Below are 13,247 nucleotides of genomic sequence, written 5' to 3' on the forward strand. Positions count from 1 at the left end.
CTCCTGGAGAAGCGTTTGAGGGGTCTCTTTATTTCTGGGCTTCTGATTGGCCACATAAACAGTGAGCCACGTGCACATGCTAGTCTCCCCCCTCCCAGATCTCATTTGAGAAGTTGAGCGCTGCAGAGGAGACATCAGGCAGTCATCCTCACCGCATATCCTGCCTACTAAGTCACAGCTGCTACTACTACTGATGAGAGGCTTTCAAAACGATTTGAAATCTTTCACGATCTTTTAGCATTAGCTATACGCATCTGCTTTAGTATCGTTTGAGGTAATTGAGGGTACCGAGGTGGTAAAATGGGCAGACAAGGGCAGGATGGCAATGCCGCTCTCCCTGGCATGCGAATGCAGCGCTCCCAGAGCCGACTTAGCCTGTCTGCTTCCTTTGAGGCACTGGCTGTCTACTTCCCGTGTATGAACTCCTTTGATGAGACAGATGGAGGTAAGAATCAAACCACATGATGTGAAGCGTGAGAGATGCTGCTTTGTCCACTTTTTCTCTTTCTGTCTTTCTTACTTTCTTTCTTTCTTTCTTTGTTGAAAGTTTTATTTGTTATCAGTAAATAGTTGTGAATAGTAAATGACTGTGTGTTAGTTATCACACGTGACTTGTGTTTATTTATTGATTATCTGAGAGATATAGACAGACAGACAGACAGACAGACAGTATCTAGTAGGCTGAAAGTGGGAGACTGACACCCTCTGCTGGTCATAATGTCTTTATTGTATCTAAAAAAGCAGTTCAAATATTTTCTTGTTGTGATTAATTGCTAAAGCTTTTATCACAGTATATGGTATTATCAAATGTTTTATATAGTATTATTTGTTATGGTATTAACAAATGTTTCTAACAAATACAATTGCAAAAAGTTGGTTAAGTACAATAAAGTCTAATTAGTAAATGTTATTGAGTGGATTTTTATTTACTTTTTATTTATTTTATTTTATTTTATTAGTTACTATGTTAACCCTTTGATGCACTACATGGATCTAAAGTCTAAGGTTATTTTTTCTATATCTATTTCATAGCTTGTGCTTTAAAGGGTTAATATTAGTTAAAAATTGCATCTGAATCTTATTAGTCATAAACTTTTGTTTAGTAAAACGATTCCGCCTTTACTGAGTTGAATGCATTATTAGACATTAAACAGGAAATTAGCATTAATTTAGCTTTTATAGTTTACATTGCAATGATTTTAGTTAAATTAAATGATGTTCAATGCAGCCTTATTGTACAGAGTTAATGAAGAATTTTCAATGTCCTAGGCCAGATTAACAAGTAAAAATGTTGATAAGTCTATAAGCATTTGATGTTTGGTGAACAATCACTGCAAATACAATAATATGAATATTCTTAAATGGCACTCTAAAAGTTTCAACTATAAATAACTATTGACACTATTTTAAAATGCTCGTGAAATCAATATTGTGCATGCTCATTATAGCGATATATTGAATTACTAAACATATGTCTATACAGTCAAGCATTTATTTGTCCTTACAGGATGAAAAGTGTTGTTTTCGAACGTTAAATCACTTTCACTAAACCAAATTTGATGAGCAAAAAGTGGACACAAGTAATCTTCTGACTTTCAGCACTTTCTCTGTGGGACTTTTAAAACACTGGTTTGTTTGAATGGCCTGACTATTCTTTAAGTGTCAACTTATTTGCCTTTAGTTTGTGGTTTGACTGGCTGTTTACCCAGCATGGAGCAGATGGGTGTGGGTAGAATTGTTAATTCTACAGGCATACATGAGTGTTTGACAACCAAAACAACAGTGACAGACTACAGGACTGTGTCCGTGCAAAGAATGCATACTGTATGTGCACATAGTGTTTTTTTTTTCACAGAGTGACATCGCCAGCTACTGGCCTAGCATGCAAAATACACCACTTTTTTTAGGATCCCTTTGAACAGGTGTTTGTTTTGACAGCACTGTCATCTGCATTCAAAGCTTAATCAGTTGTGCTCAACCACATTCCTTTAGTTTGTGATTTAACTAGCTGTTTTCCCAGCATCGGGGCAAGTAGGTGTGAGTAGAATTGTTGAGCCTACAGGGATAGCTAATCGAACACATCTGATTCAGCTCATCATTAGTAGACAAGACCTGAAAGCAGAATGTCAAGACCTGAAATGGGAATATCTGAAAATAGCGTGCAAAATGTCCAGTGTTTCAGTAGGGGCTCTAGGAATGTGGTTGAGAACCACTAGCATAGGTCAACAGAAACATAGGGTGGATTTCAATCTGAAGGGTTCATCCCTATACTGTAATCTCTTTGAAGGGACCCTCTAAAGACATTAAAGCATAGTGATGAGCTCTTTTAAAATAAGTGCAGTGTGTGACACCAAACAGCTTCCCTGAGCAAAAGATAATTTCCCGAAGTGTCCATAAGTTGTATTTTTCAAACTCCTTCATTCCAAGGCTTCATTCCCTTCTCTTTGGTAATTTTTCATCACTTCGATTTGGAATGACACTTTAATATGGTGACGATGATTTGTTTACTCCTAAGTGGTCTTCAGAGGGCAATATATGTTGTTGGAATGTACTGATTAAGAAGCGTTTAAACCTAGGGTCAGCAACCTCTGTTTTTGAGAGCCAGTGTCTTGCAGAATTTAGCTCCAACTCTAATCAAACACCTCTGAACAAGCTATCAAAGTCTTACAAGCACAGTCAAAAACCTTTAGTATAGAAACCATAGTGACAAATGCTGCCTCTATGGCAATGCAAAGAGGAGTCTAAAAGCTGCTATTTGATTTGCTAAGATGTGCTTCACAGGGTACAGGATTGCAGGTTTAAAATAAAACAGACTTTTCATCTCCCACATAGTCAAATAATAATCTGTTATAAGTATATTTGAAGCTTTCAGGCAGGTGTGTTGCGGCATGTTGGAGCTAAACTCTGCAGGACACTGGCCCTCCAGGAACAGGTTTGGTGACCATTGCTCTAAACCCTTGCTGAGGGCCACTGTCCTCCAGAGTTTAGCTCCAACAGAGTTTCTAGCAAGTGTGAATACATTTATTGGTTAATTCAGATGTTTTTAATTTGGACTGGAGCTAAACTTTTTCCATTAGCAGGTTTGGACAATTCTACAGCAGTGTTATTTTTTTATACCAGGACAGTCATATCCTGCTCCTGAAGGATCAATGTCCAGCTTGATTTAGTTCCAACTATCATTAAAAATGACCTCAAGGTTCTGTGTCTGGTAACTTTGATCAGCTGGTTCAATGATGTTTAAAGAGATAGTTCACCCAACAATGAAAAGTTTCTCACCATTTACTCCTACTCAACTGATTCTAAACTTGTATGAATGTGTTTCTTCTAAACACAAAACCTGATATCCTTAAGAAGTCTGCTAAATGACTAATGTAAATGTAGGAATGCTGGAACCAACAGCTAACATCAATATTACGAACATAAACAATACTGTCAATGGCAGCTGCTTTTTAATATTATACTATATTTGTTTGTGTTCAACAGAAGAAAGAAATGCAAGCAGGTTTGAAACAATCAAGTAGGAAGTTAATGATAATAGAAATGTTTATTTTTAAATGAACTTTTTATTTAATTAACTTTTTAGACTGTTAAACTAAAGTTTAACTTCTAAACGTTTTAGAAAAGCAGGGTTGAAGATCCCCATTCTTAAAAGAAATTCATTTTGGGTGAGTGAAGTCTAGCTTAGTGTCAGTGTCACACACACACACCTCTTCAGAGTACTTTCAAATCAGTTGCGAGTCAATGTGATGACTAAGAATAACGAAGGCCAGAAAAAGATCAAACTACTTGCTATTGACTTTATTCTAAAATGCGGAAGTGCACTTGTTTTTGTGATTTGTTTTAAAACTTTAGAAATGACTAGGAATAATAAACATCAGAAAACGATCTAACTACTTGTAAAGCGGAAAATATCAGTTTGCAACATCAAGCGGCATAACAAGCTCTTTTAACATCTAAAAATGAATTGAAGTAAATGAGACCGGAAATCTCGAGACAAAGAGATTCAAATGACTGCTCCCGCTCATACGCAAAGAAAAGGTCAATACAGATAAGTGTGTTTATGACTATAAACAAAATTCAAATAGTATATTTGCAACATCAAGCAGCAAAACAAACTGCTAAAATTAATAGAATTGAATGAGATCGCAAATCTCATAAGCCAATAAGGTTCTAATAGCTGTGCCTGTTTTTACATGAAGAAATAAGGTCAATATGAAAAGACCAAGGCCGTGAAACTACTCAAAACAGACTTCCTGTACTGTGGAGTGGGTAAAGTGTCAAACAAGTGTCAAGTGTATTTTCTTATTTACTTATTTTCTTTTCCCCTTGTTGTCATTTTCAGAGGAGGGAAAGAAGAAGAAGCCGGTGCGTCTGGCGATCCAGCGAAGCGTGGAGACAGGTCTAGCTATCGAGATGAAGAGCAGGATGACACGGCAGCCCAGCAGAGAGACCACAGATGACAGTGAAAAGCCAAAACCTGGAAAGTAAGTTCTCCATCTTTTGATTACACATTTCCTTAAATCACTTCATCACCACGGTTTTTGGCTGGCTGGAATTGTCAGCTGTGAGATCTTTAGTGAAATGTCTGTCAGTGAGCAACTGATTTACTGATGTTCTGATCTTTTCACAGTCTGATTTTCCCTGGGGTGAAGATCTCAAAGGACAGCCAGTTTACAGAGTTTCTGGATGGCCTTGGCCCAGCCCAGCTGGCAGGAAGACAAACATTAGCCACACCTCCAATGGGTTAGTATCATCAGTCACTGTTTTAATTAGCTGCAAATAATTTCTACTTGATATTAATAGTTTTAATCATTCAGTTGTATTCTATGAGGCTTCTTATGAGTAAGCAAGAAAGAAAGCAAATGGTAGGTATAAAAATACTGGCAATATCGCCACCTTGTGGATGAAGTGCAAAAATTCTAAGCACAAAAAGATGCATGGAAAAAAAAACTGGGCTATAAACATTCTCTGCTGATGCTGAAAACACTTAACACAAATCTGAATCAATGTATTACTAATTAAATATTTAAAATGTTTTTCTTTGCAGGGGATATTCAGATTGGTATGGTGCACAGGAAAGAGAGGCTGGATGTTGAAGTTATTCGGGCTCGAGGTCTGGTGGGCAAACCAGGAAACAAACAGACTCCAGGTAGGCTTTATTATTCAGTCTGATTGTGACCATGCCTTTTACTCTTTTTCTTTCTTAAAAAAGTATACATTCTAGGACTAATTAATGTTTATACTACAATTTCTGTGGTCCCTCATTTACAGCACCTTATGTAAAAGTATATCTACTGGATAATGGGAAGTGCGTCAACAAAAAGAAAACACGGACCGCCAGAAAAACACTGGATCCTCTTTATCAACAGCAGCTTCAGTTTGAGGAGAGTCCTGAAGGGAAGGTTTTACAGGTACTAATTAAGATCATAAACCAGGCCTGAATACTATTTTATTCAAATGTTGTTCTTTTAACATTATGAAAAAACATTGAAACATTTCATTTCAATTCAAAGTTAAAACACCAATAAAAGGTTAACATTAAAATTGAAATAAAAATCTCGAAACCATCCCGATCATTCCCCTCTCCTCTCAGATGAAATGGAGGGCCACATCAAAGGTAACCATGGGCCAACTATGTCCCGCAGGCCCTAGTTTGGGCATCTCCTCTGTAGATAATCATTCTGTGACTGGACCATTCCCTTATTCGTCAAGCCCTCTCATATGACCATTGCACAAGAGGTAGACTGCAAGCACGGTTGCCAGAAAAACATGTGCATAAGTGAATGGCCATGGATTATATGTTATGCTGTATAGCCTGACTGAGATCATTTTTCTGACATGTACCAAAAATCCCAGACTGGACAAGAATCATTTTCAGTTTTAAAGTCTTTTTAAAACACAAACGCACAAGTGTAAATGGCACTTTAGTTTCAGTTTTAATATGACGTCTCTTCTGAATCTGATCATTCATATCTTCCTTTACAGATCATTGTTTGGGGAGACTATGGACGCATGGACCACAAATCCTTCATGGGAGCCGCCCAGATCCTATTAGACGATTTAGAGCTGACCAACATGGTGATTGGCTGGTACAAGCTCTTCCCTCCCACCTCATTGGTGGACCCAACCTTGGCACCTTTAAGTAGTAAACCTCCAGAATCAGGTCTGGAGAGTTCCAACGTTCGGTCGTAGCGTTCGGCACGAGGAGGTGAGCGGTAGAGAGCGGCATGAGTCGGAAACCGTCCCGACGGGTCAGGTCCTGGTTACACTGCATGCTTGATGTTGTGTCCTCTGAGCCCGTGCGACATGAGGCTAAGAAAAGGCCTGCGTCCTTCTGCCAAAAAAACAAAACAAAAAAAACGAAAAACGAAAAGAAAACGTATGCTGCTGTCAAACGCAAGGGAAAGAACGCCACAGGAAGTCTCTCCGTTCAGCTGAAGAGATGCAGCCAGGGATTCGGTGGAGTCTGGATTCTTAACCGTAGGAAGTTAAGAGTCCACCAGAAACGGAAGACGCCGTTTTTCTCTGGCTGTTTGCTCTCTGTTGTATTCCAAGAGATGTCAGTGTTTCTTACTAAAAACGTTGTAGCCATTATTGTAAGCCAAGCTGTCAGGAGGAAAAGAGAAGAGAAGAGCGCTTGGCTGAGATGGGACAAGAAAGGAGTGACGTCCTCAGGGGAATGACCCTCCATCAAGCTTGATCTCCATCGGATCGGTCTTTAAAGTTCACGTCATGGCCAGAGTTCCTGTTCGATTCAGGAAACAACAAAAGTCCGGAAAGAAAAAGAAAAAAAAAAAAGACATCAAAGAAATATTGGACCCTTTTGTGCTCTGGTATGATGTTTTCTTTGTTGATGTACTGTATGAAATTGATGAGAATTGTTTTTTTCTTTCTTTTTTTTTCTTTGCATGTATGCAAAGTTGTTTTGAAAAAAAAAAAGTTATTTTCCTCGAGACTTGCAAAAAAAAATACAATTAAAAAGAAAGAGGAAGAAACTTATTTAAGGATGAGCAGATCAGCCATTTTCAACAGTTTGTATTATTTTTAATATGAGATTCTCTAGTGCATGATTTTCAAAGAGACTGAATGCAAAACGATAACAATGTGATTGTCATCCTTCAGATTATTCTTCTGTATTTTTACAGATCTCGGTTACAGGTGTGGCCTGGTTTGAGACATTGCGTCTCATATTATTATCATAAAAAAAAAAAAAAAGAAAAGCAAGAGATGGTTGAGAAAACAATAAATGTAGTTCGATTTAAAATGCAACACATGGAAACTGTACATTTCTCTCTTCAAATGCAGCCATAATTGTGTTGATGAGCTGTAGATTTGGGTCCGTCATGATTCCACTGTGTTCCGTTCCACCAGAATGGCTCATTCATTCAAAGCAAGCATGTTGAAAAGGGTCTGCAACATGGATCGAGCACACCGTCTGTGTAATACAGCATGTTTTGATAGAGACATCTGGAAGTTTTTCGCTGTTTTGTGTACAGTGCATGTGGACCACGCGTCTCCCCCCCACCCCTGATCTACTGTCGTCCACAGATTCAGGGCGGGGTAGAAGGTTTGCGGCCGACAGTTCAGACATTCAACGCAACATTCCACCTCTCGGCACTCATCTTTTCTTGAAGTTTTGAAAAGAAAAAAGGAAAAGAAAATTAAACAGACAAAAGCAAACTAAAGAGAAAATAAAAAGTACGAAAATTTATATTTATTCAAGGTTGACTTGGGGGGGGAAATGGTTGCAAGTATATTTTATTTTATTATTGTTATAAATAAAATGTTATACAAATGGATCCCATTGGATGGTGCTGTACGAAGTCTCTGAGTCACTCAGAGTGGACTGAACAATGTTCTTATTCGTTGTGTTTTTGAACACAAAAGACACTTGTTGTTGGATGAGGAGCGAGTCAGTTCATGGAGATGGGAAAATTGCCACACAATATGAATTTTTAATTGTTTCTTGTTTTGAGAGAATAAAATTCATTTACTAATTCCCGTGTTAGTCTGTTGTCATTCACCAAACTGCTCATTTTGTAAGGGATAACAGTCACAGAAAAGAATCTCAAATTTGGACTCATCAGACCAAAGCACAGATTTACACTGGTCTATTTTTTTCCTTGTGTCTCTTCTGCTTGTTGCCTGTCCTTAGAAGTGGTTTTAGCAGATATTCTACCATGAAGGCCTTATTCACACTGTCTCCTCTTAACAGCTGTTCTAGAGATGTGTCTGCTGCTAGAACACTGTGTGGCATTGACCTGGGCTGCGTTTCCCGATAACGATTGATCTTAGCACTTAAGAGCGTTTTCTACGAGTCATTTTGCGAACGTTCGTTATTGTTTCACGTGCGTTTCCCAAAAATGCACTTAACACAATTGCACGTAGCCCAGCTTTAAGTGCAACTTAGGAGTCGCTATCCGTTTGTTAAGTGCTGAAATGTCACGCTATAGAATGGCTCGTTATTGTTGCACATGTTATAGCAATCCATATAATTCTTCTTCTACTTGTGTGAATGTATATTCAACTCGAATAACATAAAAAAAAATATTTTTGAGCCAGTTTAAAAACATAAATTAACTGGAAATGTCGTACTGTAAAAACACTGTCTTGCTCCAATCTCGCATAAAACTAATTCTAACAGTCCTTGCCGGAAATGACATCAGCATCATTTTCGATATTTATATGAAACCTTAATTAAGTAGAATTATTTATCAATTTCTTTATCAAAAATGGCTTATCTCACATCAAAATAAATAAATAAGTAAATAAATAAATAAATAAATAAGCTCTTACATTTATTTTTGAAAAGTTTAGCCTAATTATCCCCACCTGATGTGCATTTGCTAATAGGACAAAAATATAAATAAGCACATACCTAGGGGTGGAGACACTAGCAAAATGGCTGAAACCAAAAAACAAAGAAAAGTCATTTTTCAAAAAGAGGAAATTAATATTATTTTAGAGAAGGTGGAAGCTACGCTTTCGGGCTATTCACAAGTCCAGTGGTGGTCTTCTCTTTGTGCCACAAAAGTGCTGTGCTGTAATAACAGTAACAGCTATGTTGCACAACATTGCAGTGAGGGCAAGAGTGCCCTTGGACATCAGGGAGGAAGATGAAGAGGTGGAGGAAGAGAATGAAGTTGAGATGAGAATTCATGATGATCAGCCAAGACATGTTCAATACATGGCTGGGTTTGGGGCACGCCAGCAAGTCATTGACACATTTTTTTGAGTTCCTCCTTTATTTGTGTCATCTTTAAATCACATTAAATATTTTCTGTTAAATACAACATATGTAGCCTACTACCCTCGAAATGTCCATATACAACAGTGTAATTTTTTTTTTCATTCTAACATTTATTATGTAATTTTTATTTTTTTCTTTATTCATTATTATTTGTATATTGAATTGTGTAATGTGTAGAAAATATAAATGAATAGAGATATACGTACAAATAAAATGAGTAATGACTTTGAAGAGAAGTAAATTGTAGGTGCAATTTGCCGGTTGTCCAGCAGGTGCCCTCATAACTCTGTCTCCTTACGATGCACTTAAGGCTTTACGATTACTCCAGAGCACTCGTAGATCCACTAAGATTTTCAAGTGCTACTTAAGTTACGATGCTTTTGGGAAACAGACCGTAATATTAAGATCAGTCGTACGATCATTTCTACGAACTTCTTAGGCTTACGATGCTTTTGGGAAACGCAGCCCTGGTCTCTAATCTGAGCTGCTGTTAACCTGTGATTTCTGAGGCTGGTTACTCGGATGAACTTATCCTTAGCAGTAGAGGTGTCTCTTGGTCTTCCTTTCCTGGAGCGGCCCGCGTGTGAGCCAGTTTCTTCGTAGCGCTTTTTGTGACAGCTCTTGGGGACACGTTCTCCCTATTTTTTCGAACTGACTGACCTTCATTTCTTAAAGTAATGATAGCCACTTGTTTTTCTTTACTTAGCTGCTTTTTTCTTGCCGTAATACAAATTCTAACGGCCTATTCAGTAGGACAATCAGCTGTGTATCCACCTGACTTCTGCACAACACAACTGATAGTCCCAACCCCATTTATAAGGCAAGAAATTTCACTTAATTCCACTTATACCTGTGAAGTGAAAACCATTTCAAGTGGCTACCTCTAGAAGCTCATCAAGAGAATGCCAAGAGTGTGCAAAGCAGTAATCAAAGCAAAAGGTGGAGAACCTAGAATATGACAAATTTTCAGTTGTTTCACACTTTTTTGTTATGTATATAAATCCAGATGTGTTAATTCATAGTTTTGATGCCTTCAATGTCAATCTACAATTTTCATAGTCATGAAAAAAAAAAAGAAAACTATTTGAATGAGAAGATGTATCCAAACTTTATATATATATATATATATATATATATATATATATATATATATATATATATATATATATATATATATATATATATATATATATATATTCATTTTTTTTTTCATTTCATTTTCTTGTAGGCTTAGTCCCTTTATTAATCCGGGGTCACCACAGCGAAACGAACCACCAACTTATCCAGCAAGCGGATGCAGCAGATGCCCTTCCAGCCGCAACCCATCTCTGGGAATATATATATATATATATATATATATATATATATATATATATATATATATATATATATATATATATATATATATATATATATATATATATATATATATATATATATATATATATCCTATACTGTAAAAGAGATTAACCTATTTTTACCCAATAAAATTGAGGGAACAGTTTACAATCAATATTATTAATTAAATTCAACAAATATGCATTAGGTAACAAATAATTAAATTAGTTAATTTAAAATTATTCATTTATAATGAGTAACTGCAAACAGTACTTAAAAAAAGCACATTTTAATGAATTAATTATAATTGCTTAGCAGAGATTTCAACACATTTTTTAAACAACGGATTTAGTAATTAACTTTTAATAACTCATTTATTTTGTCTTAACTATAATGACAGCAGATGATATTTTGTAGGAAACTGTATTGGCATTCAGCTTAAAATGTAATTTTACATCCATTTAACTAGTTTCATTAGATTATTGGCAAGCCATTGAAGTTTATTCTGTAGCAAATTATGAGAGGGCCATATAATGTTGACCTTAGCAGTTTTTTTTTTTAAAGAATAAATAAGAATTCCTCCGGAAGAAAATATAATAGACAATACTGTTAAAATTGTACTTAATCTGTTAAACAGCATTTGAAAAATATTAAAAAATAAATTATAGTAAAATTTCACAGGAGGGTTAATCATTTTGTCTTCAACAGTATATTGTTCATGTAAATATTGTATAAAGTAACTAACTAACTTTCTGTTTATTGTAATAACTACATTAACTACTCAGATAGAGAACTAAAGACAGGGGTGAGAGCATGGTGTTTGCTCTGTTTTTAGACAGTTGGCTCTATTTTTCCAGATGATTTGTCCATGCAGACTCCACAGATATGGTGCATGTAACCACCATGATTCTACAAGGTACTGAAAATATTCCTGTGGATTTTGGTCCACATGAACATGATAGCATCAAGCAGTTGCTTCAGCACAGATTCATGCTTTCATGTTGTTGATGCCCGTGAAATTTCTGACCCTAGAGCCTCATCAGACTAGCCTACCTTTTTCCAATCTTCTATTGTCAAATTTTGGTTGAGCCTGTGCCAATTGTAGCCTCAGTTTCCTGTTCTGAGCATAGGAGTGAAACCCAGTGAGGTCTTCCGCTGCTGTAGCCCATCCGCCTCAAGGTTGGATGTGTTGTAGAGATGTTCTTCTGCATACCTTGGTTGTAGCAAGTGGTTATTTGAGTTACTGTTGCCTTTCTATCTGCTTAAACCAGTCTGGCCATCCCAGTGTTTCTGAAATACTCAGACCAGCCTGTCTGGCACCAACAACCAAGTCACTTAAATCACCTTTCTTCTCCATTCTGATGCTCGGTTTGAACATCATGAGCAGATCATCATTTTGAGCAGATCATCTTGACCAAATCTACATTGAGTTGCTGCTATATGATTGGCTGATTAGAAATTTTTGGTATTATTATACAAGAAATATACTAGTGGGTGCAAGTGCTTATTTATGGATTTGGAAAGTGTATGTGTGTGTGTGTGTGTATGTATATATGTGTGTGTGTGTGTGTGTGTGTATATATATATATATATATATATATATATATATATATATATATATATATATATATATATATATATATGCATGCATGCATGTCTTGTAAATAAAAATCGTGTGGTGTATATAATTACAATAACTGTACTGCTTTATTATTATAAAATAATCAGGCATGGTATGACTATGTTATATAGAGTAGCAGATATAGATCAGTAGGGTGCTGAGAATGTTGGCTTGGCTAGCCAGCTGCGAGATAGATAATCTTGTTATAAAATAACAGTTCACCCAAAAAATTTAATTCTGGTTTACTCACTTCAAATTGTTCCAGACCTTTTTAAAGTCCTTTTTCTCTGCTGAACATAAAATAAGACATTTTAAGATTGCTGATAACCGAATTTATGTTGCCATTGACCTCCATTTATGTGGGGAAAAATACATGATTAATATAATAATAATAATAATAATAATAATAATAATTATTATTATTATTATTATTATTATTATTCTGTTGATCTGCTTTGTACCAAAATCTCAATCAAGTACTTTTCCCTAATGTTTCCATACGTTTAATTTATAGGGTCTCATGCACACATATTTAATTTTTAATCAATTAAACAATTATTTTATACATTCATGTTTAACGTTTAATATACTTTTTTCCTTTTTAAAACAAATAGTCATGTTATGTCCTGACATAACACTAAGTGGTGCTATAATGCTTGCATATTTTGCAACAACGCCATACCACCACTATCGTTAACGTAAGGATGATGCAACTACAGAGCAGTGTTTTTTAATGAAAGTTAAAGATGATTTTGCAACAACATCCTCATACATAATTACGTTTTTTTTTTTTTTTTTTTTTTTTTTGGATTTAAAGGCACATGTGACACAAGTTCATCACACTGTCTTTCTCCACTGCAGAACCTTTCATCTCCCAAATCTCTTGTAGAAATGTACAGGTAATTGTTGATGCTTTTTGTAGTCAAACTGTGCAGGACATTGCCCTTCAAAGCAAAATTGGAAAACACTACCATAAAGTTTATATGCCTCTCTCTTTCTCCCCCCAAAAAGTGTAGTAAATTCACTGTCACACTGCTG

The 13,247-nt window shown here is 36.1% G+C and overlaps 1 protein-coding gene across 66 annotated transcripts in view; it reads left to right on the forward strand.

The window, feature by feature from the left end:
• The window catches only part of rims2b (regulating synaptic membrane exocytosis 2b), a 254,049-nt gene extending 246,051 nt beyond the window's left edge, over positions 1-7,998 (forward strand). For 49 of the 66 annotated variants that reach the window (XM_087294683.1, XM_087294651.1, XM_087294695.1 and 46 more), the window contains 5 exons: positions 4,343-4,484; positions 4,631-4,743; positions 5,048-5,149; positions 5,272-5,411; positions 5,986-7,998. In XM_087294683.1, the coding sequence (XP_087150809.1) occupies positions 4,343-4,484; positions 4,631-4,743; positions 5,048-5,149; positions 5,272-5,411; positions 5,986-6,192 (704 nt within the window). In that variant the 3' untranslated portion in view covers positions 6,193-7,998. The remainder of the gene's footprint in view (positions 1-4,342; positions 4,485-4,630; positions 4,744-5,047; positions 5,150-5,271; positions 5,412-5,985) is intronic. The other 17 variants (NM_001443208.1, NM_001443207.1, NM_001443209.1 and 14 more) reach the window with 2 other exon arrangements.
• The last annotated feature ends 5,249 nt before the right edge of the window (positions 7,999-13,247 follow it).

Source organism: Danio rerio, chromosome 19 (genome assembly GCF_052040795.2).
Source record: "Danio rerio strain M-AB ecotype USA chromosome 19, GRCz13ab, whole genome shotgun sequence".
Classification (NCBI taxonomy): domain Eukaryota; kingdom Metazoa; phylum Chordata; class Actinopteri; order Cypriniformes; family Danionidae; genus Danio; species Danio rerio.